The 27,190-nt window shown below is 51.4% G+C and overlaps 1 protein-coding gene across 2 annotated transcripts in view; it reads right to left on the bottom strand.

Annotated features, from left to right (window-relative positions):
• Positions 1–27,190, bottom strand: part of RFTN1 (raftlin, lipid raft linker 1) — a 212,642-nt gene that overhangs the window by 9,597 nt on the left and 175,855 nt on the right. For both annotated transcript variants that reach the window (XM_043873589.1, XM_043873588.1), the window contains exons 8-9: positions 1,930–2,033; positions 910–991 (exon numbers count right to left, since the gene is read on the bottom strand). In XM_043873589.1, the coding sequence (XP_043729524.1) occupies positions 910–991; positions 1,930–2,033 (186 nt within the window). The remainder of the gene's footprint in view (positions 1–909; positions 992–1,929; positions 2,034–27,190) is intronic.

Raw genomic sequence — 27,190 nt, 5'->3', positions numbered from 1 at the left:
GAACGTTCACAGCGGCCCTGCGCCCCGTCCTGAATCCCGCCGCCCAGGTTTCCACCTGCCCTTCCCGCGGTGACGGTCCAGCGCGAACCAGAACCAGCCCCCGGCGGCCCTCAGGGTCCTGTGGAGGGGCGGCCCCAACCTGTTCAGGGCCTGGCACGCCTGCCCGGGTCCCCCGTTCCCAGCACGCGAGGAGGCCCGGTGGTGGTGCCCAGAGCCGGGTGGGGGCGTCCAGCGGGCTCTGCCCCATGGCGCGGGGCCGTGCCCGTCACAGGGACAGCGAGCTGGCCCCAGGGCACGCCCGCCTGGCCCCGCGGGGCCCCTGGGAGGAGCACCCTCGGGGGCAAAGCCTGGGGGTGTGCAGCCACTGCGGAGGGCCTGGGCTCAGCCTCAGGAAACACAGGGTGCACCCCCCCACACACACCGTCTCAGGGCAACTGCGCTTCCAGGAGGGTTTGAGTGACGTCCCCGGACGGGGGGGCATGGCCTGGCCCGAGGACTTGCTCCCCAGGGGCACCGCCCTGCGCCCACACCAGCCGCGGCCACTCAGCCCTGCAGGCCGGGCCCTTTGGGGAAGGTGTTCTGGCATATTCTCTCTGCCAGGATCTCCAAACTTCCAACGGCTGGAGGGATGGGGGCCAGGCCGGAGCTCTGGCCAGCTCACCGGGAGATGAAGACACAGAGGAGCCGGGCATGGGCCCCCCGACCAGGCTGCAGCTGCCTCCCCACGCCCCCCACTTCAGCCTCCAGAATGCGAACCCTGCCCACCCAAGCATCCTCGCAAGAGGCCCGGCCACACGGCCCCCAGCACCCCCAGCTGCAGGTGACGTGGCTCATTTTTGCCGAGGGGGGCTCAGGGGTCCCCCCGGGTTCCGCAGAGCTGGGCCCAGGGGAGACAGCAAGGTCACTCACCTTCGATTCCTTCTTCTTGACCTTCTGAGGTAGACACGGTCTCTGGAGAAAGACGACCTGCTTGGTGGACACGGTCCCCTCCCTGCAACACACACACGGGAGGCAAGGATGAGTCTGTTACACCCGGGGGCCCGGACCTCACACGGAGGCCTCCACCTCCAACTTCATCCAGGCCAGCCGCCCAGGGAGGGAAGGCAGCCGCCCCAGAGGGACAGGTCAGAGGTCATGAAGCCCCCCAACAGCATGCACCTTTGCTTCCCGGGGGCTGTCTGGCGGGCCCAACAGAAGCGGGCACCCCTGAAAGACAGTTTTGTGTCTGAAAACGCCCCTTCCGTGGTGTGAAATCACAGCTGGCATCTTGGCCAAATGATGACAAAGTGGCCTCAGTGAACACTGGACTGGGGTTGGCGGGGGCAAGGAGTGGGGGGCTCTTCCAAGTCTGTCTTTGGGGATGAGGCTGGGGGGGCGGGGTGGCCTGGTTGACCCGGGATGGGTGGCCAGTGAGGAGGCTCATGCTGGCTGTGTGTCCTCAGGTTTGTGATGGAGCCTCCCTGAGCCTCAGTTTCTTCATCTATAAAATGGGCACAAGATCTGTGCTTACCAAACCACAGGTAATTAGGAGGACTAGTTTGACAGTAAACCCAGAGGACGGACAGAAGGCCTTTCAGGGTTGGTAAGACTGGGATAAATCCCCAAAACAACGAACAATCCCACCTCCCAAGATGCTCTGAGGAATGGATGAGACTGTACATCTAGATGAGACTGTTCCCGGCCCGGGGCACACACTAGGTGCTAAGTTTCTCTTGCAAATGAGAATGCCTGGGCCCCCTCCACCCCGCGACAGGCTGGGCTGCCCACGTGGGGAGGGGGTGCCCGGGGCAGGGATGGTTAAGAATCTGAAATGCTGGGCCTGCCCTTCCTCAGGTGGAGAGCTGATGCCATAGGATTCCACGAGTCACGCACACGAAGAGCTAGTCGAACGGTGCAAGCGTTCGATAAGGTAACGCTGGTTATCGGTACCTGGTCGTCCTGACGACGGGGGTCGGCAGCACACAGGTGAGCTGCCAGCCGTAGGCAGCCAGCGAGTTCAGCAGGGGCACGTAGTCCGTCTGCACCTCGACACCCTGGGGAGAAAGGCCAGGTCAGGGCTGGGGCCGCCTCCGCTGACCTTGGCTCAGGGATGGGAGGGACCACCCGGCCACCAACCCAACAGAGCGGAAGGGGGCCCGCGCTCTGGAACAAAGATTCTGCAAGAGCCTGGGCCCAAAGGCCAGCGTGGGGTCTCCCTCCGCCCCCCCCACCTCCGGGCCTGCGCCATCGGGGGTCTTCCCCCCCCAGTCTCCCTCCACCCCCCCGTCCAGGTCTGCGCCATCGGGGGTCTCCCCCCACCCCCTCTGTCCAGGTCTGTGCCATCAGGGGTCTCCCTCCGCCCAGGTCTGCACCGTCGTGGGGTCTCCCTCTCGCCCGGGTCTGTGCCGTTTGAGCCGAGGGGTTAACGCGTTTGTTTTGTTTTACTCTCATTTGGACAAATCGCCTCCTCCGTGAGAGTCACTGAAGAAGCACAGTCACTTCGCCACCAGGACAGACCCAGGGCCCGTGACCACGCGCTGCTCAGGCGGGTTCAGAGCGTCTTGTGGGAGTTAACGTACATCTGAGCAAACATCGAGTCACTGCATCCAACCAGCGCGGTCACACACACACACACACACACACACACACACACGTGTGCGCGGGCACACAGGCGGGGAACTTCACCGCGTCACACATCCTGCCATAAAGGTGTAGATGAAACCTGTTTCACTTCCAGTCATGGAGGGAGGAGAGGAGGGGACTGACGCTTGTCTTTCAATTTAAAACCCAGTCCTGCTCCCATGGGGAGAGGACCCCACCGTGACGCCCCCACCTGGGACCCCCCACCTCTGACCCTGTACCCTGCTTTCTCAAGAGGCAGGTGGACTTCCGGGGGCAGCCCCACCCAGCCCTGCACCCTGACAGGTGTCCAGAGTCCCTGTGGCCGGGACAGCCGCAGGACCTGCTCAGGAGGACCGCAGGCCGGCGGAGGGGCGGAGGGGAGGGGCTCAGCCCTGCCGCTGGGTTCCCGTCCCAAAGACACCAGGGCGCGCGCACACACTCCCCCGAACACAAGACGGCCCACTGGCAGGGCCAGGAGGCTGGCCGGTCTGCGCAAAGGGGCCAGGGCCATCGTGGTGAGGGCGGGCTGCCTGGGGCTTGGGGGCTGGGGGACGCGGGCGGGCTGAGCCAGGAGGGGCTACCTGGGGGGACCCCAGCACGAGCAACACAGCCAGCACCGGGCAGAGGGCTGGCCTGCAGCGAGGGGGCCTCTGGGGACAGAACCGGGGGCCCGGAGAAAGAAGCGGGCGGGCAGCCCTGCTTCCCCAGGGGCCTCTAGATCTCCCGTCTCAGGAACCTGTCCCAGCGTGGCCACTGCAGCCAGCATCCCCGGGAGCCCCCACTGCACACAGGACGTCATGGCTCATGCCAGCGGCTCTCCCAGTGCGGTCCCATGAGCAGCCTCCCCCTGGAACCTGTTGCAGACAGAGTCTCGGGACCCACCCAGACCTGCACATCAGAAACTCTGGGGGTGAGCCCAGGGGGCTGCTTTTTCCTTCTTTTCTTCATGAAAGTGCTGCACGGGACCAGGGCATGCCGTCAGTCTTGTGGTTCAGACCCCGCACGTATCCCTGGTCAGGGAGCCAAAATCTCACATGCCGCGTGCTGGTGTGGCCAAAGGAAATCACAGAAGTGCTGCCAACTCACAGTATTCTGTTGTTTTCAGGTGTACACCACAGCGATCCAGTATTTTTACAGATTATACTCCACATAAGCCATGCCCGCCACATGCATGCTCAGTCGTGTCTGACTCTTGGCCACCACACTGGCTGCAGCCCACCAGGCTCCTCTATTCATGGGATTTCCCAGCAAGAATACTGGACTGGGGTGCCATTTCCTCCTCCAGAGGATCTTCCCGACCCAGGGATTGAACCCGTGCCTCTGGCATTGGCAGCTGGATTCGTTACCGCTGAGTCACTGGGGAAACTCTGTATAAAGTGATCCTAAAATGCGTATTCCGTGTGCTGCACATTACACCCCAGCATCTTGTTTATTTTATACACGGTAGGCTGTACCTCTTGATCCCCTCTACCTGCCTTGCCCCCCACCCCCGCTTCATTTTCTTCACTGGTAAGCACTAGCTTGTCCTCTGTGTCTGTGAGGCTGTTTCTGCTTTGCTACATTTATTCATTTTATTTCTTAGACTTCACATGTAACTGGAATCATAAAGCATCTCTTTCTCTGCCTTATTTTACTGATAAGCGTAATACTTCCTAGGTCCATCCATGTTGCTGCAAATGATATTATTTCATCCTTTTCTATGGTTGAGTAATATTCCACTGTGTGTGTATAGACATATAGTGCGTGTGTGTGTGTACACAAATACACCACTCTTTTTAATCCATTTATCTATTGACTTGGATTTCTTCTGTATTTTAGCAATTATAAATATTGCTGCTATGAACACTGACGTACATGTATCTTTTCTAATTAGTGTTTTCATTTCCTTTGGAAACACACCTAGGAGTGGATCATATGGCAGCTCTATTTTTTTTTTAAAAGAACACGTCTAATAGTTAAGATGCAACTTAGTCTGGAGAAGACTGCCTAGAGAATCAATTAGTTTTCTTCTGATGACAGAAAAGAGTCTGCAGTTTTGTGGCCAGAATCTGTCTGCTGTTAGCTGGAAGCTGAGCCCTCCCCTCATTCTCCACGAGGGGAGGAGAGGTCAGGGGGCTCTGAAAGGCTCAGCCCTGCACTGACATGGTGCGGGGGCAGCTGGATGGGGGAGGGAGGGAGGGGGGGAGGGAGGGCGGTACAAAAACCAACCGTGGAGGGGACGGGAAGGCCTGTTTTGGCCCCGACCCTGAAGCCCCCACGCAGGCCCCACCCCATTTCTGCCCCACCTCCAGGCACACGGGGCCCTCCCTGCCAGGCCCGCCTGGCCAGTACATCCCCGGCGCTGGGCAGGGCCCTCCCCGCCTGCTGAGGCCACTTTACCCTGAGAAGCTGGGCCCCCATCCCTGCATCCTGGATTGAAGGAGAAGGAAGAAAATGTGAAATCCACACTCGGGCTTTGAGAGGTTGTGATTACTCGGGTCTATCAAGAATAGCCTTCCCACTTTATCAAGCGCCGGTGACAGGCCCGCCACAATCAGACAGTCGCTATGGCAACCAGGACCAGGCCCAGTGGTGCTCACAAAGCCCAAGCGGTAGGATGGAGCCCTTTCATCGGCGCTGGGCCGGATTCGCTCCTCTGCGCCCAGCGTGGCCGGACAATGGGCACCCCGGGGGCAGCCTGGCCCGCCTGCCCAGACAGGGCTCCCGAGCTGCTCGGGCTTTGCTCTGCGCTCTTCTCCTCCTTCACCATCTTCAAGAGGAAGACGCAGGATTCCTCCCCAGCAGCTTTCCCCCTCAAGGTGGGGGATGCCAGCCAGAGGGCCCAGAACCATAAAGACCAAAAGGAAAACAGAAAAAACACAGCAAAACATGGCCCTGCTGAGACAGCCGAGGGTTCCGTCTCGGGTGCTGCCAGCCGGCGGTCACAGGACGGGTGGAAAAGGGAAATACGAACGGTCCGGGGGTGAGGGGGCTCACCCTGCCAGTCTCTGCCACACCCAGCCCTCTGGGCTGACATTGATTTAATTAACAGTTCATGCGGTTTTCCACAGGCACCTGTATCAAAGTCGGTTTGCATATTATCAATAGTCAGAAGATGACATTTCTAAAAACACGACACGGGCCCCATGCAGTCAGCGGAAGCAGCTTTCAAGTCCGTGCGCTAGGAAAGGGGGTCGGGCAGGCGTCGGATGGAAGGCTCTCTCTGATCTGCTTTTCCGTGACACTCCAGTGAGGAGGGACGCACACGCAGCACTCCAAAGCCAGCCCGCTGATCAAACGGAAAGACATTTCTGGGAACAGGAGCAAAAACTTTAATTAACTCCCCACTCTCCTGTGTGGATGCGGCATCTCCGATCACACCTGGAGTGTTAAAAAAAACGGGGCATGTCCTGTGGTTCTTCGACTTGCACAAAAGGGATTCGTTTGTATTTATGGCTCTTTTTCCTTTGTTCCCGACCATGCCTCCGGTGGCTACGAATCCACTAAAGAAAGGGACATCCAACGCAACCTTCCTTTGCCCTCCAAAACCAGGACAACATGCTCAGGGTTTATTAACAAACACTTGTGTCTTCTGATCCTTTCCAAGATCCCCTGCAGCAGGGAATATTAGGAGGTGACACCCTGGCCCAGTGAGAAAGTTTCTATACTGGTATCATCACCACACACCTCTCTTTTTCTTGTTTCCATTCTAGAAGGATCTGGGACAAAAGCAGCTTAAAAGACACTTTGCTCCTGACTTGGGACTGGAGATAAAGAAGGGAATTCAGTTTCCATGTCTGAAAAGTACGCAGGACCTCTGGGCTGGTCTCCTAGCAGCCTTGGGGGGTCCTTCCCCTCCATTCCCTGAGAGGACACGTGAAGTAACAGCCCACAAGAGGCTTTTGTAAACTGCTGCCAAAGCACTAATGCCCAACACTAATTGGCAAGCCACGTTTATATACCATTTCCTTACGTATCAACTGTAGGCATCTTTTGATTTCCTACCATGGGACATGAAGGCTTAGCGTTCCCGTTCACATTTCTTACTTTCTCTTTCTTGGTGCCCCCAGTGGTTTTAATGTAATTAAATCAAAAGTCTATGTCACTACAGCATTGCAAATATTGCTCGGTCAAGTAATGAAGTGTGACACCTTTTTAAAAAAATATAGTCCTTTATTTTTCCTGCGGCCTCAATTCTTTTCACCTGTCTGGTCATATAGGAACTCATCGCTAAAATTCACTCCACATGTTCCAACACCTCTTCTTCGTACCCACCAATAAATATCCCATGTGCCTAAATATTAATATATTAGTTCAGGGAGGCCTGGCGTGCTGCAGTCCATGGGGTTGCAAAGAGTCGAACACGACTGAGCGACTGAACTGAACTGAACTGAGAGAATCAATTCCTAGGTAGGTTGATAAGAAGTCCGGGGTCCCCAGGAAGGAGAGGCTGGGGCTTCTGAGGAGGAGAAAGGGGTCTGGAATTCTCAAGGAGGAGGAAAAGACAAACATAGGTTTTTTTTTTTTTTTTTTCTCTACATTCCTTAGTCACATAAAAAGCTTTTTCTTTAAGCCTGGAACTGATCATTACACAACAAACAACTCAGTTTAAACTCTGTACCAAGGATTATATAACAACAATGTATCCTGCTTGAGGGCAGTTTCTCCTTCCTGAACCCTTCTGACTAATCCTGGTATCTTAAAATGTGTATTATGGGAGTGGGTCTGGTAGGATCTTTCTATTGTTGAGTTCTAATCCTGTTATCCTAAAATGTAAATTGTAGGAGTGGGTCTGGTAAAATTGTCACAAACTTGAGACATTCTTTTGATTTACTGTAATAACTAATTTAAAAAGTGTATAGCTCCCTTGCTAACACTAGCGAGGGGGCACTCTCCGCCCCCCTTCTGATGTCTGTGTGACAGCTTCCTCTGTCCCTTTCTTACTTTCATAAAACTCTGCTACACAAAAGCTCTTGAGTGATCACGCCTGGTCCCTGGTCCCGAAGCTAAATCTTCTTTGGAGGTCACGAATCCGACATCGCTCACCATAAGCTATCAGTTCTGTTTTTTCCCATTTGGAGGCCTCATTTCTAGAATGTTTTGTGCCCTTGCTCCAACTGGCGTGGATGCTTCTCTGGCCCGGGTTCTCCCTCTGCTCTGTCTAGGGCGGATGTCTTCTCCTGGGTTTCCCCCTCGTTTTGCTGGAGCACGCCCTCTGGTGGCTCCCTAGGAAACAGTGACCTGGAAGTTATTTGCACCCCTGCATTCCTGCAAGTGTCCTTCTCTTCACCTTTAACTAACCGTTTAGGTCCAGAAGTCGAGGCTGTGATCACTTTCTATCAATAACCTTCCATCAATAACTTTCCAAACATCGCTCCACTAGCTTCTCTATGTCGGCACTGCTATTGTGATACCCATGTGATTACTCAGGCTTTGAGTGTACCCTGCGGTGCTGCGTTGTAAGATCTTAGGATGTTTTTCCCCATGAAGTTCCGGAATTCACAATATGCCTTCATGTGGGTGTTTTTCTTTTTTTTTTACTCAAAGGGCTGTACACTCAATAGCTTTGCCCTCAAACGATTACTGCCCTTCAGCTCTGAAAAGTATTCTTTTTTTCTTCTCTTTGATAATTTTGCTCTCCTCCATTTCTGTCTTTTTCTTTTTGGACTTCCTGTTAGTCAAAATGTAGGACTGATGTTGTAATTTTATGACCTTCCCCCCTGCTGTTTTCTTACTCTCTTCCCTGGTGGCTCAGATGGTAAAGAATCTGCCTGCAATGAGAGAGTCCCGGGTTCAATCCCTGGGTTGGGAAGATCCCCTGGAGAAGGAAATGGCAACCCACTCCAGTATTCTGGCCTGGATAATTTCATGGACAGAGGAGCCTGCTGGGCTGCAGTCCATGGGGTCACAAAGAGTCGGATTCGACTGAGTGACTTCACTTTCACTTTCTTTTTAATTTTACCTTCTTAAAGATGTCCTTTATTTCATTTTCCAGACCTTTTGTTATGTTTTAAAGTGCTCTGCTGTCCTATTTTCAGGTCCTGAAGCTCCTTCTTCTCTTTTGATCATTTCTTTTTTTATAGCATCTTGGTTTTCTTTCACGGATACGCATACTCTGTCTCTTGAAGTGGTTTCATCCGACCCTTGGATTGTGTCTATGAGGCAGAGGTGGGAGCCAGGAATCTCACCACACTGTGTGCAGACTTCACACCAATGCCTGCCTCCAGCTCTGCAGTTCATCCCACCATGCTGCAGGGACTTAAGCTTCCAAGGCCAGAGATTTCCTCACAACCCCTTCCTCTTCCAGGTGCCGCTTCCACCACTGTGCTGAACCAGTCAGCTTTTCTGCATGCACCTGCCATCTTCTAAAAATCTTTTCAAATCACATAGCTTCCTCTTTCTCTTCTTCAGTCTTTTTGTTCTTATGGGCATCCATCCATCCATCCACCCACCTACCTACATATCTGTGTCTCTGTTTATCCATCTATGTATCTGTCCATCCACCTGTCTGCATCTCTATGTATGTATGTACCTATCTATCTAACATCCATCCATCTATCCATCCACCTACCTACATATCTGTGTCTCTGTTTATCATCTCTCTGTGTATCTGTCCATCCACCTGTCTGCATCTCTATGTATGTATGTACCTATCTATCCATCCATCCACCTACCTACCTGCCTGTGTCTCTATCCATCTAGCTACTTACCCTCTACAGTCAGTTTTCACTATTTGTGGGAACTATGTACTACAATGGCATCACAAACACTAAATTAGCAGATACTGAACCAGTGCACCTGGGGAAACACAGGATTAGCATCCTGTGAGCCTTTGGTCAGATTTTTTCTACCTGATCAGTACATAACTTTGTTTAACAAGAGTTTCTGTTGAAAGACACCTTGGATTAGTATATATCGTGGATTCGTTACTACTGAACCTCCTGCCAGCAGCACTGTAACTCATTCATGAGCAGAGCTCCTAACACGTGCTCTGTGGGGGCCCCGTCAGCTTTCCTGCGCTTGGGAACGCAGGCGGCCCTGCAGCAGCACGACACGGTAAGGTCACCGACAAAGAGCAGGAGCCTGTGAGAGACGCGGCCCTAAGTGAGCTGCGAGCAGGACACCAGTGTGCAGTGTGAAAGCTGCTCAGCTGGGAACACGCTCGTCTGCAACATGATTGGGGTGCTGCAGGAGACTCGTGAGAGTCCCTTGGACTGCAAGGAGATCCAACCAGGCCACCCTAAAGGAGGTCAACCCTGAATATTCACTGGAAGGACTGACGCTGAAGCCAAAGCTCCAACGCCTCTGCTACCGGCTGCAAAGAACTGACTCATTGGAAAAAGACCCTGATGCTGGGAAGGATTCAAGGCAGGAGGAGAAGGGGACGACAGAGGATGAGAGGGTTGGATCGCATCACTGACTCAATGGACATGAGTTTGGGTAAACTTGGTGAAGGACAGGGAGGCCTGGCGTGCTGCGGTTCATGGGGTCGCAAAGAGTCGGACCCGACTGAGCGACTGATCAACAACAAAGCGTACACCTGCAAGTGGCTGTGGGAGCACCGAGGGTGCTGGTTCAGGGGTTACGAATAAGTGTTAGCCAACAGGATTTGCAAAAATGGAATCCATGAATAAGCAGGAGTGACTCTTACACACATCTATCCCTCAAACATTCTCTTAGTATCAGTTCACTGGGATTTTTCAGAAGAAATAGATGCCAGTGGCCAATCCCCCACATTCAATACAATTTTATTGTTTAAAATTTTAAAGGTCTACTGCAAGCCATTTCTAAATAGGTTAGAAGCCAGAAACCATAAAGTAAAAATAATAAATCTGGTGACATAAAAACTCCTTCACCATGACAAAAGGTAAGCTATGCAAAGTCAAAAGACAAATGACAAGATGGGAAAAGATTTGTAGCTCAAATTACAGTCAAAAAAGAGCTCCTAAAAACTGATGAGGAAAAAAAAATCCAATCCAGTAATCCAAATTTTAAGATGGGATGAAGGTGCAAAAAGAGCCAGAGAAAAGGAAATTCAAATGGTCATGAAGCAAAGGAAACTATGCCAAATTCACAGTAAGAGAAGTCCAAACCAAAACTGCCCTGAGATATCACAGTTTCACCTCTCATATTGGAAAAATCCAAAAGTTTAATGACTACTTAGCTGGCAAGGCTGGGGGGAGGCGGGTATCCTCACACAGGCTGGCAGGAGGGCGGATTCAACCTCAGCGAAAACAATCTGATGGCGTCTCTCTAAATTATAAATACATCTGCCCTTTGACCTATCAGTCTCACTTCTGGTAATGGATCCTATATATAAAAAATCACAAACGGACAAAGGTGTTTACTGGAGAACTGCTTGCAACAGCAGAACCCTGAGTGACACCTGTGTCCATGCATGTTGGGCTTGTTAAATAAATTATACTGTATCACGTGATGGCTTGGGGGGTGCGGTAATGGTTGCTTGTGTATTGAACCAATGCAAGGACCACAGCGAGAGGGAATGATTCCTGTGGCAGAAAGAATAACACCCACACACTCCCTCCCCACATCTCCACATCCTAAACCCTGGGGCCTGGGAAGAGGCTACGTTCTACGGCGCAGTCAAAGGGATCTGGCAGAGTGATGAAGTTATGAATCACCTGATGGGGAGATTTACAAGGGGGGTTCAGTGTAATCAAACGGGGCCTTAGGGACTTCCCTCGTGGTCCAGGGGTTAAGACTCTGCGCTTCCACTTCAGGGGTCGCTGGTTCAATCCCTGGTTGGCGAACTAAGATCCCACATGATGCCAAAAAATCAAAAAAGGAGGCGGGAGGCGGGTCAGAGTCAGGGAAAGAGAGGTGGGCAGGGAGCAGAGCGCTTGGCCACGAGCGAGTTGGCCTCTAGAAGTTGAAAGCGAGGAACAGACGGTCCCAGAAAGAAAGCTGCTCTGCCCACCCCTTGATTATAATCCCTTAAGACTCGCTTTGGATTTCTGGCCTCCAGAACTGTTGAGAGACTAAATCTGTGTTGTCTTAAGTCTGCAGTCACTTGTCATAGCGACACCGAAACACAGTCTAAAGCCAGGGAGAGGTCAGGGTGAAAATGAAGACTTGCAGGCTTTGGCCAACACCGGGCAGATGGCAACTCAGGAGGGGTGAGGGTGACTGAGGACTGGGTCTCCTGGGGCGGGCGGAGCAGAAGCTGATAAAAAAGCACTGAACTGGGAGGAACCGGGCCAGACGGCCGTCCAGGGTGGGAAATGCGTTTGAGAAGAAAGATCCAGGAACTCCTCTGGCAGTCGCATGGTGAAGACTCCGCGCTTGCACTGCAGTGGGGACGGGTTTCACCCCTGGTCGGGAACTAAGATCTCATGCCACGCAGGCAAAGGAAGGGAAGGGAGATCCCCAGCCTCGACTGCCTTGAGAACGGAAGCACCGTGGAGGCTGAAAAACCAGCTCGGGGCGGTCCTGCGGGAAACTCCCCGCGTCCTTCAGCGTCCCCAGGGGCAAGGCTCTCCTGGGTACCACTGTTCCCCGAGGAAGCTCTGCATCCAGTCCGTCTGGCTCTGTGCCAGGCATCAGGGAAGCAAAGCTGCACCAGCCTCTTCCGCTGCTGCAGGCAATCCTGGTCCAGGGGGTGGGGAGGACAGACACACGGCCCCTCCCCAGAGGGGAGCCGCCGGGGTGTGCTGAGGAAGGAGGGCGGAAGGCCCCGCTCTCTGGGGAAGGCCTGACCCCTCTGAGCCAGCGGCAGCTGCAGCGGGCCTGCCTCCCTGGCCCCCGTCCCTCCCGAGGCCTCTCCTGGGACCACGGCTGGCAGGGACCACCTCTTCTGCCAGCCGATGCTGGGGCTGGCTGGAGATGCTGTTTCCCTCTTTGTTTTACACACAATGCCCCAGAAACAACATTTTGCTGATATGTAATTAGGCCAACATAATAGAGTCTAAGAAAGCCGTCGGTCTCATTTTCGACAACTTTGGCTTTCATAACGTTCAAAGAGAATACGTTAAAAAAAAAAAAAAGAAAGAAAGCCTAGTTCTCAGATGCGGAAAAGGGGGCAGATGAAATAAATGCATGCGATGTGCAGAAGGCTTCCTTCCTGGGACTCCCTACCCACCCCTGCCGGTTCGCTCACATCTTACCCTGATTTTCTCTACCATGCAAGAAAAACAGTAAACTCGGTAGCCCTTTGAGAGCCCAACAGAATAGCAATAATGACTGTCATTATTATTTGAGACACATTGTTTGCAAAGAATGGCCTCAATGATTACTTGCCTGCCTCGAGGCCTCTTGACAAGGTAAATGAGCAGCAACTCCCATAGAGTCCACTTCTCCACCCCTTGAATCCAGGCCGGGCTTGGGACGTGCTCTGACCAACAGCAGATGGTAGGCGTGACCTCACGCTGCTCTCAGCCTGGGCCACGAGGGAGCTTGCTGCTCCTACCTGCTCTCAGGGGACTGGGGACAAGCCCAGGCTGGCCTGCGGGAGGACAGGAGCCCCGCGACCCAGGCAACCGGCAGACGGGAGAGATGCCATCCTGAGCCAGCGGAGTGGGCGGAGGACCCTCCAGCGATGCAGAAGCAGAGTGAGGTTAGAGAAGCTCAGGGCAGGTGAGCAGGAACCCCCAGCGGACCTGCGCGCTCATGGCAACAGTAAACGCTGCTCATCTCAACTCGCCAAGCTTTGGGACGCCTCATCCCACAGCAGGAGCGAACACAGATCACGATCATTTGAGAAAGAGCCAATTCCCCAGGGCAGACCTCTGGGAGGAACATCAGAGGGAAAGTCACCTCATCGGACAATGTGCACGAGAGGAGAGACGGTGACTGCTACCGCTGAGTGGAGCCGGGCTGGCTAACATCTCACCTCCCTCAGAGCCGGCAGCACCTCGCCCTCATCTCCTCCGTGGCAGACGCACGGGGACCCAGCCTGGCACGGCGGCCCCCCAGTCTCACTGGTGACAAGCGACCGTGAGGCTGGGCACCGCCGCCAGCAAGCTCTGGGAGGGAGAGATAAACACGCACGCAGGCAGGCGCGCCCGCTCAAGATGCTGTCGGCCGCCTCCCAAAGCACCACGTGCGCCAGGCTGGCAGGCAGCCTGAACCTGCCCGGCAAGATAGCCCTCTCCTGGATTCCAGGCCGGGCAGGCGATGCGGTCCTGGGGCGGGCGGCGTGGGGCGAGGGGCTAGGGGCTGCACACGCCCACCAGAGCTGCCTGCCAGGCAGAGTGAGAACCAGGTCAGGTGCGTGACGACCAGGGCTCCCCGATTACACTGGAGATCCACCCAGTCCCTCCTAAAGGGAATCAGTCCTGAATATCCATTGCAAGGACTGATGCTGAAGTTCCAATACTTTGGCCACCTGATGCAAAGGGCTAACTCATTGGAAAAGACCGTGATGCTGGGAAAGATTGAAGGCAGGAGGAGAAGGGGACGACAGAGGATGAGATGGTTGGATGGCATCACTGACTCAATGGGCATGTGTTTGGGTAAACTCCGGGAGTTGGTGATGGACAGGGAGGCCTGGCGTGCTGCGGTCTGTGGGGTCGCAAAGAGTCGGACACGACTGAGCGACTGAACTGAAATGAATGAGGCTGGACGGGTCAAGGCTGAGGGGGCAGGGCCAGGGCAGACCCTGACCGTCAGTGGGCAGGTGCTCCTGGCTCTCCGAGGGCAAACACGCAGCTCAAAGCCGTCACACCCCGCGGGCAGCTCCGCAGGGCCTGCGTCCTCCAGGAGCGGACATTTCACACACACACACACACACACACACACACACACACACAGAGACCATGTCAAGGGTGAGCGCATCCTCTCCGGCACACACACACACACACACACACACACACACACACACACACACACACACACACACACACACACACAGAGACCATGTCAAGGGTGAGCGCATCCTCTCCGGCACACACACACACACACACACACACACACACACACACACACAGAGACCATGTCAAGGGTGAGCGCATCCTCTCCGGCACACACACACACACACACACACACACACACACACACACACACACACACACACACACACACACACACACACAGAGACCATGTCAAGGGTGAGCGCATCCTCTCCGGCACACACACACACACACACACACACACACACACACACACACACACACACACACACACACAGAGACCATGTCAAGGGTGAGCGCATCCTCTCCGGCACACACACACACACACACACACACACACACACACACACACACACACACACACACACACACACACACACACACACACACACAGAGACCATGTCAAGGGTGAGCGCATCCTCTCCGGCACACACACACACACACACACACACACACACACACACACACACACACACACACACACACACACACACACACACACACACACACACACACACACACACAGAGACCATGTCAAGGGTGAGCGCATCCTCTCCGGCAGGCAGACTTGGAAACAGCTTTGTTTGATAACAATTAGACAAGAAACGTTTTCTCCATTCGGGACTCGCCAAGTCCCTTCCACTTGCTGGGAGGAGTGAGAGGAAACTGGGCTTTCTGGGAGTAACTGGGATTTGTCACTGTGTCTTTAGACATGAGGTGAACGAGGGATCGCTTTTAAATCCTGCTTATTTTTCCACCGTATCTACAACCCAGAAAAGAGAGGATTTAAAAACAGCTTTCCCAAAGTATACAATGAAAAGGGATTTATTTTGGAGTTGGCGGGGGTTGGGGGGGGAGGGAAGTGTGTCAGCTAAAACGCTCGAAAACTACATCCAAGTTATCACCAGTTCTCATTCCTGACTGCTTCCCAATAATCACAAACGCCGGCCCAGAGGATGTCCCTGAGCAAAGGTTGGTTCAAAACCTGAGCAGAGGAGGAGATGGAAGTTAAGGGCTACGCAACTGTCGCCGGGCGGCCAGCAGCATCAGAGCTGAAAAGCACAGTCACTCCGAAAAGAAGTTTCACCGTGCAACATTCAACACAATGCATTTCTCTCCCTGACTTTCTCCATCTGGGAAATTCAAGGGCCCACTTCGGCATTCAGTCAATGTCCTCGCTGGTCAATAGTTTCTCGGTGGTGACCCAACTGTCAGTCTCTTGTTGTCATGGTTACCAGGATGCTAACTGGACCCCGTCTTCTTATAGTCCCCTCTCCCTTAAGCCTAATTGTGTTGCACAGATCCTCAGCGTGTCCTCTGAGGACCCTGCTCCTGCTAGGGGGGCATCTTCTAGGGCTTCCAAGGGGCTGGGAGATGCTGGCGGGAATATCCAGCCTTCAGGACATGTCAGAGCCCTGACTGTCAGCTCCCCGGTCTCCGGAGTCCTTCAGTTCCCTCTGGTTTCCTGATCCACTGCGGCCTGGAGACACATGCAGCAGAGGCTGTCACAGGTGCCCCGCTGGGTTTCCACCAGCATCTGGGTTGTGACCCATGAGGGGAGGAGCTGACTAAGAGAACCAAGGTCAAGAAAATAAACATGGTGTCAGAGAGACTGGCCAACTTTGCCTGGGGTCCTGGAGGAAATCCCCCACTATCCTCTGTCTCCTAACACTTCATCATGTTGATCAGTACTTAACACCAATGAGTTTATCGACATATCACTATCTCCTTTCCTGGAACGCATTCTCTACAAAGGCAAGGGGTTTATCTTATTCCTGATGGATCCCAGGCAACTAGGGAATTGTCTGTCACAGAATGGGTGAGTGAATGAACGAATGCACCTTTCCTAGCATTTCTGGGGTAGATTCTGCCACCACTGTCCTATATGCTCAAAATCTTGTCAAAATTGCTGTAAATCACATCCAACACTAACGAGACAGGAATTTGCCTTTAAAAATGGGAGTTAATCTGCCAGGGTGTTGTGATACCAACCTTCTGACCTTTTCGTGAACAGAAGCTGGAAGTGTATTCATGCATGAAAATTAAATGCAAAATCACGTTGGTCATCAACCACTAAGGCCACTGGATGCTTTAGCAAAGACTGGTAAATTATTAAACTGACCACACACAGATCCACCCTGCCCAGCCTCTGTGCCACTCACTGCACTGTTGCAGATGGTCCTACCAGGAGATAAGAGTCTAAGGGTCTATGACTCTGTCTCTTGAATCTTAGCTTAGTTTTGAGACTTTCTTTGGAAATGAATAGGATATTAACAAATGAAAGAAGTAAGCTAGCACCCTGGGGCTCTTGGGGGACCCTGTGACTGCCCTCCTGGGAAGAAGCCCAGGCTAGCCTACTAGACGTTAAGACCCACAGGGCCCCGTGGGCCCAGCCAACAGCCAGCCAACTGTCTGACACACGAGTGAGGCCACCTGGATCCTCCCATCACCTGATTCAGAGCCCAGGACAGGTCCGCTAAGCTGCTCCAAAGCAGAGGAACTGCTCAGAGGATGCAAAGAGTCATGAGTTGAATAAAAGGTTATCTGAAGAATACTCTATGGCACACATTTTACTCATTTGTTAATTGATGGGCATTTGGAGTGTCTCTACTTTTTGGATATTGTGAATAATGCTGCCATGAAGATTCATGTATAGGGTTTTATGCAGACCTACATTTTCAATTTCTCTTGAATATATGTCTTGGAGTAGAATAGCAGGTCGGTCATATGGTAACGATGCTGAACATTTTAAGGAACTCTCCACGCATCACTTTTGCAATAAGAAAAAAGGTATAAAACGTGGCCTCATTAGACTAGCTTCTGAGCCTTCTTGTCTAATTTGCCAAATGATCCCCCTTTCCACTGAGTTGAAGAGGATGTTTAAGAATTTTTCCTCAAAGAGGCCACTGACTTAAAAGCAGTAGTTGACCCATGCATCCTAGGTTATTAAAGCTGGAAGGGACCAGGGTGGTTCTCTGTCCAGTGGTTCCTGGTTGGATTTTTAACATGCAGACCCCTAATCTCCACCTCCAGACCTCCCGAGTCTGAGCTGCCAGGGCTGGCGCCTGGGAATGTGCATTTGTATCAAGTCCCCAGGTGATTCAGGAAGGCCACCTCCATCACCCCTGAGAGTTGGTACCTGGGTCGGCAGCGGCATGCCGCAGCCACCTTCTCTGGCAGGTGACTCCACCAGAGTTCCCCAAGAGGACCCAGCTTTCCCCTTGCAGGCAAGGAAAACAGAGCCTGACCCCTTATCAGAGGTTTGCCCTTCAAAGACGCGGAATCAGCTTCCTGACTCCCCGTGTTTCTTCCTCCTCCAACATAAACACGCCCACATGTTTTCAACCATTTCCAGGCATGTCCCCCATCTCTACCCATACCACCCCCCCTCCCCCAGTCTGTCTGTGGTTCTTGTCAAACACAGCAGTGTGGTGGGCATAACCCTCCCAGTCAGCCAAGATCACAATGCAGACCAGAGGATAAGAACCTCCCGTGTGCATTTCACAACATGGTCAGTTATCTTTTAAACACAGCAGTAACCTCAGGTTGTTCTGTATCCATCCAACCAGTGTTGGATGAGAAGCTGTAACACAAAAGGAATTAATTTGGATCCAGGGAACATGAACATTCGAAATAGCTAGTTCCTGACTCGAGGAGTTTGCAGAGCAATTAAAAAATAACTCTATGCCGTACGATCCATCAATCCCACTCCTGGGCATACATCCGGACAAAACTATAATTTGAAAAGATACGTGCATCCCAATGTTCACAACGGAACTATTTACAATAACCAAGACATGGAAGCAACTTAAATGTCCACCCACAGATGAATGGATAAGGAAGATATGGCATATATGCATATACATATATGCCACATCTTCATATATATAGGTATATAGATAGATAGATATAGTCGAATACTGCTCAGCCATAAAAAAATAATGAAATAATGCCATTTTCAGCTCACAATTTATCTGAGAAACTTAGGAAAAGCAAATGAAAAATTAGAAAATGGATGGATCTAGAAATTACCATACTAAGGGAAGTAAGGCTTCTGAGAAAGAAATGTGTATGATATCACTTATATGTGGAATCTAAGATATGACAGAAATGAACTTATCTATGAAGCAGAAACAGACTCACAGACACAGAGACCAGATTTGTGCTTCCAATCCGGGGCAAAGTGGAGGTAGGATCAGGGGCGGAATGGATTAGGAGCTGGAATTAGCAGATGCAAACTATTACATAAAGAGAATAGGTACACAACAAGGTCCTACTGTGTACCACAGAGAACTATGATAAACATCCTGTGATCAGTTCTAATGAGATGGATGAAACTGGAGCCCCTTATACAGAGTGAAGTAAGCCAGAAAGATAAAGAACATTACAGCATACTAACACATATATATGGAATTTAGAAAGACGGTAACGATAACCCTATATGCAAAACAGAAGTACAGAACAGACTTCTGAACTCTGTGGGAGAAGGTGAGGGTGGGATGTTTCGAAAGAACAGCATGTATATTATCTATGGTGAAACAGATCACCAGCCCAGGTGGGATGCATGAGACAAGTGCTTGGGCCTGGTGCACTGGGAAGACCCAGAGGAATCGGGTGGAGAGGGAGGTGGGAGGGGGGATCGGGATGGGGAATACGTGTAACTCTATGGCTGATTCATATCAATGTATGACAAAACCCACTGAAATGTTGTGAAGTAATTAGCCTCCAACTAATAAAAAATAAATAAATAAATAAATAAATTACTACCGCACAAAACATAATGGAAGAGAGTATTTGAAACGAATGCATATATACACGTAACTGAATCGCTTTGCTGTACATGTGAAACCAATGCAATATTATAAATCAGCTACACTTCAAAGGAACACATATTTTTACAAAATTACGTAACTCTAAAGGAAGGTGGAACACGGTAAGTGCCAAAAGGAAGGGAATGCAAATCCAGCCCAGGACATCACAGGTGACGTCCCAAAGAGGAGCAGCTGGAAGGGCAAAGATCACAGAGGTGGAGACTGGGGTGCAGACGGGACTCGGCAGAAGGCAGGAGAGGATACAGATGGAGGGACAAGTAAGCAGGTGTGATCTGGAGAACCCCGCTGGGTCCCAGTTCAGAGCCCTGGAGTACTGGCGGGGAGTGGCAGGCAGACTCTTCACCTGCATAAAACTTAGTCACTAGGACTGCTTTCAAAGCAGGTATTCTCCATTCTGTATTATTGATTTTTTTTTGCACTTAAATACAATTGATTTTTTTCATACTTAAATGTATCCTATTGCATTTTATTGAACTGGTTTTGACCTAACATTGATAAACTAGTAGATGATGAGACTGGAAGGAGTTTAAGAAGTCAGGAAACCCTACTCAAAAAAGAAGCTGGACTAGAGAAGTAGTTCTCAAGGTTTTTGCTTTTGTTTGTTTCTTTTTTTTTTTTTAAGAAGTAGTGAAAGAGTTTCCACAAAGACCAATGAAATCTAATCTGGAAGCCCAATATGGAGAAGCAGATAGATGCAGAAAAAGCAGCTCTGGGTCCCACTGCTATGGGTAGGTTATCCAGAATCATGCCCACCCCTCACTCTCAAGGATTCCCTCAATTCTTCCCCCCAACTCCATACACAACTTAAATTTTTTTTTGTGGAGTCCAAGAGCATCTCATTTGAAAAGATCCTGATGCTGGGAAAGATTGAGGGCAGGAGGAGAAGGGGACGACAGAGGATGAGATGGTTGGATGGCATCACCGACTCAATGGACGTGAGTTTGAGTAAACTCCAGGAGTTGGTGATGGACAGGGAGGCCTGGCGTGCTGCGGTTCATGGGGTCACAAAGAGTCTGACACGACTGAGCAACTGAACTGAACTGAAGTGAAGAACACCTCAGTTCTTTGGATGCTGATGGCCACCCTGTATGCTCCACGGCCTCCCAGAGGTCCCCACCTTCTACACAAGAGACGGACCAAGATGTGGAAAAGGGCAGGAAGCACAGAAGGGCAACACAGGGCCCATGAAGGAAGCCCTCCACCCAGTTACAGGTGTTCTTACAGAGGGCAGCCCCTCACCCCATTCACTCCCTTCATAGACCCTTCCTTTTTATTTGGTTTTCCTAAAATTCTCGGCCAACTGGACTTAAAAAGAACAAATTCCAAGGAGCAGTGATTAATGGTCACTTAGAAGAATACTTGCCTACCTTCTATTCTCATCAACTTCATGTACTAAATTCTTAGAGAAGCATTTGTCCTGTCCTCATCTGTGGCTCCCAGGCTGTCTGTGCATTTAAAACGTTCTCAGAGGGGCCACGTGGAGTGTGTGAGAAAGAGTGCAGGCAGTCCTCAGAGCAAAGACCAACCCTCGGCTGGCAGCCGGCAAGGGAGCAAGGCCCCCAGTCCTATAACCACCAGGAGCTGGATTTGGCCAACAACCTGGATGAGCCTGGGAGCAGATCCTTCCACCAGAGCCTCCGGTAAGAACCACAGCAAGGGTCACAGCCCTGCCACCCCCTGATTTCAAACTTATGAGACCCGAAGGAGCAGACCCAGTTGAGTTCACCTGGACTTCTGACCTCCAGAAACTATACGACAATAAAGTGCGTGTGTGTGTGTGTGTGTGTGTGTGTGTTTAAAGATCTTCTAGAATCATCTCCCACCCTTCTAATTCCAAACACATCAAGAAAGCCTAAAGATAAAGCCTTTCTTTATTTTCACATTGAGGGTTGCCTCCTTTTTGTCATTCTGTGGAACGCATGGATGGTTTAAAGCATACCACTTTCAAACAATGCGCTTGTCCCGTGATTCTGAAAATGGGGTGATTTCTTTCCCTCTCCTTTCCACTGCACCCAGACTCTAAATTTGCTGTGTCCTGGGATCTTCACCAGACCACACACTTGCCCCTCCGCTCTCATCAGCCTTCAAAGGTTCCTGGTGACTTAGGGCCTCTCACCACCCCTCAGGAAGCTTGACAAGGAAGAGAAGTTATTTACGGGCATGGAAAGGGGGTAGCATTCATTTTTAATGGCTGCACTTCTTCCCCTCGGTTAAAGAAATCAATCCTTCTGCCTGGATTTCCTCCATTCATCACGTTTCACAGTGGCTGACACACAGTAGGAACTCAATATTTATTTGTTGAATACATTTTTAAAAACTCTAACTGAGTGTATAACTAAAATTTGAGCAGGAAGTGAAGTATGGGAATCAGAGAGACAGGGCCATCTAGTTTATGGAAGAAAAAAGTGCAGACAGAGAGTAAAAATCAAATTCTTCCTTTCATCTCCCCGGTCTGCGAGCCGTCACCAAGTCCAAGATTAACTGTCTTCTTTAAAATACTCCTGGGGCATCCCTGCCTTCTGCTCCCACTCAGCGGCAAACTATTGGCTTCCAAACCCAATAGCCCAGGTCCCCAGCCCCTCCCCAGCCCCAGCTTATCACGGTCTTGAGAGCGACATGCATCTGGGACCCAACCCTGGCCAACAGGACCCAAGGGAAACTCTGCTTGGGAGTTCCTGGGAAAGGTCTTGCTTGCTAATAAAAAAGGGCGCATGGCAGGAAATGCCCTGTTCTTCCCCTTCGTCGTCATGTTCCCATGAGACGCTGGGATCTGCTGCAGCTGCCTGGGGGTCGGGGTCGTGAGAGGAGACCTGGCAGACATGTCAAGGACCAGGACGCAGGAGGTGACAGTACCCATGTCCCTGGTGATGTCCCCAAGCTGCTGAAAAAGCTGACTCTGCAGCCAGCGCCTTGCTCCAGACTTCCTGCCCAGGCAAACGCGCTGACAGACCCCGACAGTCCGGGCCACGGCCAGGCGGACATTCGGCACAGACCGTGGGAAGCATCCTGAGGGATGCTCGCAAAGAATACCCCTACTCTCTCACCTGGGGACCTCTCCCCCAGGCTCCTGCCTGCCTTCCCCTTTCCAGTCCGTTTCTCCAAACACACATCACTTCAAGGCCAACAGGCTGGACGTGGGGCTCTCTGATGAGAGATTCCCTCCTTGTCCCTTTCAGCCCACAAGCCCAGCACTTGCCTGGACCACAGAGCCGCCGGCAGACTCCCTTCCCACACAGACCCACCGTCAAGTACACATCCCAGGGCTCCTTTGGAGGTATGTCTGTGGGTGCCATACCCATTTCCCAGGGCTGCGCTAACAAGTGCCCACAACCTCAGTGGCTTACAGCAACAGATACGGATTGTCTCCCAGTTTTGGAGGCCAGACGTTCACGGTCAGCATCAGCGCTCCGAAGCAAGGGGTCAGCCAGGCAATGCCCCCTCTGGAGGCTCTACCGGCGAACCGTTTCCTGTTTCTCCCCTCTGCCGGTGGCCGGCTCCTTCCTGGGCCTGCGGCTGCGTCCCTATGAGCTTCAAGGCCAGCATATCAAATCTCTGAGCTCTGTCTTCACATCCCCTGACCCTCCTTCCCAATAAGAACCGTGAGATTGCTCTTACAACCCAGCATTGTTATGCCCGATGTCCGAATCCCCGAGCGGGAAGAGAGAAGGCCTCCAAGACAATGCAACTTGCAAAAAGGGAAGTTTATTGCTGACTCGAGTCAGGGCTCCTGCCGCATCCAACGCAGTGGTGCGGGGTCAGAGAGCCCCGAGCCCAAGCTGTTACACAAATTTATAGGGTGTGGTAGTTGGTTTAAGCAGATTGCAAAGCAATTTCATTGGTCAAAACTTGCGCGCGCACGGGACTTTCCCAGGGGTTTCTGCCCCGTTCCTAATTGGCAAACAGCGGTCAGTGTTAAGCGAAAGCTGATCCAAGTGGCCTGATAATCTTACCACCCAGAAGTAGGAAGGCCTACTCCTAATCTAAGCTGCCTGCCATGGTATTACTTCTGCTCGCCTCACAGCATATAATCTAGAATCATCATCCACCCCAAGATCCTTAACTTTGATCACATCGGCAAAGACCCTATTTCCAAATAAGGTTAATTCCTCCCCCTTGGGGATGGACCACCCCGGGTTTCATACCCCTCCCCCTTGGGGATGGACCACCGCAGGGGCATCTGAAGCTCCAGGCACTTATAGTTCCCCCTGCCCGAGCCCCAGGCTCGGTACCCAGTGGCAGGGGGCAGCGAAGACACAGAGGAAGTGAAAGAAGCAAGCGATACAGGATCCAGAGGACGGCCGGCAGCGTCCGCTGCGTCTCCGAACGGTGACCAGAACGAGCAGACGTGCCTCTCCTCCGCTCCGCCCCGCGTCCCAGCGGCAGGAAGCCCCTCCTAACGCCCCCGGCTCATCCACATCCTAACCATGGCCACCTCGCCGGAGCCCACGGGGCCCAGGGGCCTTGGTCAGTCTCGGCCCTGCCCGTGAACGTCTTGTCCGCAGGCCACCCGCCAGCACGGAACGCCCTGCTGCGTATTGCAGGAAGTCTGCGTCCTGCCTGGAGGCTCGCCACAGGCCGGGGCCTCTACATTCCCGTCCCAGGACAGCAAACAGCCGGCCACTCACTCTGACCCTCTGGGGCTTCCCGATTCCCTGAGGGCTCTCCGTTTTGTGCCCACGAATCCCCTTCACCCTAAATTATTTTTACTCCTACGTAATCCTCCACCGAGGGACGGCCGCATCTCGGGGAACTGGAGGGCTGGCATTAATCCAAGCCCCCATCGTCTCTGCATGTTGTCGCTGCTACAATCCACACAACACTCATGACCTCCCAGCCAGGTTGCTGCTGACCAGGAGGAGGCAGAGGAAAACATCTGTCTGGAAAGAATTAAAGAGGATCACATGGCCATGCTGGGCTCCATCCTCCCAGCACAGGGTCCGAGTCAGGGCAGGACTCAGGACTCAGACCTTGGGACCTGCCTGGTGGTCCAGTAGTTAGGACTCTGTGCTTGCATTGCCAAGGGCCTGGGTTTGATCCCTGGTTGGGAAGGTGAGATGTCACAAGCCTCTCGGCGCAGGCAAAAAAAAAAAGTCAGGACTCAATGACCTAAGAGTGGCCTTTAAAATATGATCTCCATCGCTTGGGAAAGAGAACAATTAACCTAGAGAACACACACTGTTCAGACTAAGCTGTCTTCCACCAAGTCTCTTACAGCCAAAGAGCACTGTAAGCCCTTTCCACGGACAAGAAGAAGGATTTCAAAAGTTCGGCGAAGTTCAATATGACCCCACGGCTAGAAGTGCTCCATGGGAGGCTGGCTCCAGGTGGACATGTGGCTCCCGAGCAAAAGCTGGAAGCAGCTAAGAAAATGGTGAGTCTGTGGAGATGTGATTCACAAGGGTGGAAGGGATGTACCCGGCCCCCCAGAGAGGCAGAGTGAGGCAACGCCAACACAGGAGGAAGAAGGTCAAGTCTTAAATGAGATCGGGTACATTTGATTACCTACATATATACACACTGTTCAGTCGCTAAGTCGTGTTTGCCTCTTTGCAACCCCGTGGACCGCAGTACACCAGGCTTCCCTGTCCTTCACTTTCTCCCGGAGTTTGCTCAAATTCATGTCCATCGAGTTGGTGATGCCATCCAACCATCTCGTCCTCTGTCGTCCCCTTCTCCTCCTGCCATCAATCTTTCCCAGCATCAGGGTCTTTTCCAATGAGTTAGCTCTTTGCATCAGGTGGCCCAAGTATCGGAGCTTCAGCTTTAGCATCATATTCAGGCACATACCCTGAATATAGCAGGATATTCAGGGTTGATTTCCTTTAGGTTTGACTGGTTTGATCTCCTTGCTGTCCAAAGGACTCTCAAAGAGTCTTCTCCAACACCACAGTTCAAAAGCATCAATTCTTTGGTGCTCAGCTTTCTTTATGGTCCATCTCTTACATGACTACTGGAAAAACCACAGTTTTGACTATTCAGACCTTTGTTAGCAAAACGATGTCTCTGCTTTTTAATATGCTATCTAGGTTTGTCATAGCTAATATATATATACACATGCACACACCTTTCAAAACTATGTTCAACCCCAATGTTTATAGCAGCACAATTTACACTGGGCAAGACATGGAAGCAACTTAAATGTCCATAGACAGAAGAATGGATAAAGACAATGTGGGACATACATACAACGGGATACTCGCTGTTTAGTCACTAAACTGTGTCAGACTCTTTTGCAACCCCATGGACTGTATCCGCCAGGCTCCTCTGTCCATGGGATTTCCCAGAGAAGGATACTGGAGTGGGTTGGCACATCCTTCCCCAGGAGATCTTCCCAACCTAGGGACTGAACTTGCATCTCCTGCATGGGCAGGTGTATTCTTTACCACTGAGTCATCACGGAAGCCCAATGGAATACTACTCAGCCATAAAGAAGAATGAAATCATGCTGTTTGCAGTTACATAAATGGACATAAAAATTATTATATCAAGTGAAGTCAGACAATGACAAGTATCATATGATATCACTTATATGTGGAACCTAAAAAATGGTACAAATGAAGCCATTTACAAAACAGAAATATATTCACAGACATAGAAAACAAACTTATGGCTACCATACGGAAGAAGGAGAGAGGGAAAAGTTAGGAGTTTGGAATTAGCAGATGCACATTACTGTATATAAAACAGATAAGCAACAAGGTCCTACTCCATAGCACAGGGAACTATATTCAGTATCTTGTAGTGACTTACAGTGGAAAAGAATCTGAAAAAGAATATAACATATATAATTGAACCACTTTACTATATATCTGAAACCCTGTAAATCTACTTGAATAAAAAAATTCTGTTCAAAACAAGAAGCTGTATAAGAAAAAATACATGTAAGACAATGAAAAGTGTAATTACTCAATTCCTATTTTACTTTCTTTTCCACAAGGAGAAAATAAATACACCTAAAGCCTCAGGTGTATAAAGTGGTTCAATAAATACACCTAAATACATCTTAGCCACTTCCCTGGTGGCTGAGACGGTAAGGAGTCTGCCTGCAATGCAGGAGACCCAAGTTCAATCTCTGGGTTGGGAAGATCCCCTGGAGAAGGAAATGACAACCCACTCCAGGATTCTTGCCTGGAAAATCCCATGGACAGAGGAGCCTGGCGGGCTACAGTCCATGGGGTTGCAAAGAGTCAAACATGACTGAGCGACTTCACTCTCTCTCTCAAAGTCTCAGAGAAGAAAAGCTACGGGGATATGGAACCAGCTATCTTCTGAAAACAAGTTTTTGATTCCTCAAGTGAATGAATAATTCTATACATAAAAATTAAACCATTACGGGTAAAGCCGCCTTCTGCCCTTCCATTCCAAGTCATATGTAACCACGCTCACCAGCTTGATGGTGGTCCTTCCAGGCCTTTCTCTGCACTTGCATACTCCCACAGAATATGCATCACATTATTTTGTGAAGCTTTTTTCCCCGTTAAAGGTATCACATTGGTGAGGGTATCTCTGTATTGGTCAGGGTTCTCCTGAGAGACAGAACCAATAGAACAGGTAGAGAACACAGACAGACTTTAGGACAGACAGATGAGACAGAGAGAGATAGATTGATTTAGAGGAATTGGCTTGTGCAACTGGGAGGCTGGCAAGTCCAGCTCTGCAGGGTAGGCCTGCTCCTGAGGTCCTCAACTGACTGGATGAGGTCTACTCACAGTATGGAGGGTTCATCACCTACTTAGAGTCTACTCCTCCGAACAATAATCGTACACCTCCACTGCAACATCTGCACTGGTGTTTGACCGAACCACTGGGTAGCCCAGCCTGACCAGGGTGTCACATAAAAGTAACCATTGCAGTTAACCTGCAACTTGTCTCCCCAGCGAACATGTCCTGGAGTTCCTTCCATGTCAGTCT

This window comes from Cervus elaphus, chromosome 19, assembly GCF_910594005.1.
Source record: "Cervus elaphus chromosome 19, mCerEla1.1, whole genome shotgun sequence".
Classification (NCBI taxonomy): domain Eukaryota; kingdom Metazoa; phylum Chordata; class Mammalia; order Artiodactyla; family Cervidae; genus Cervus; species Cervus elaphus.
Note: the sequence above shows the minus strand (reverse complement) of the source record. Positions and strands in the feature narration are given on the sequence as shown.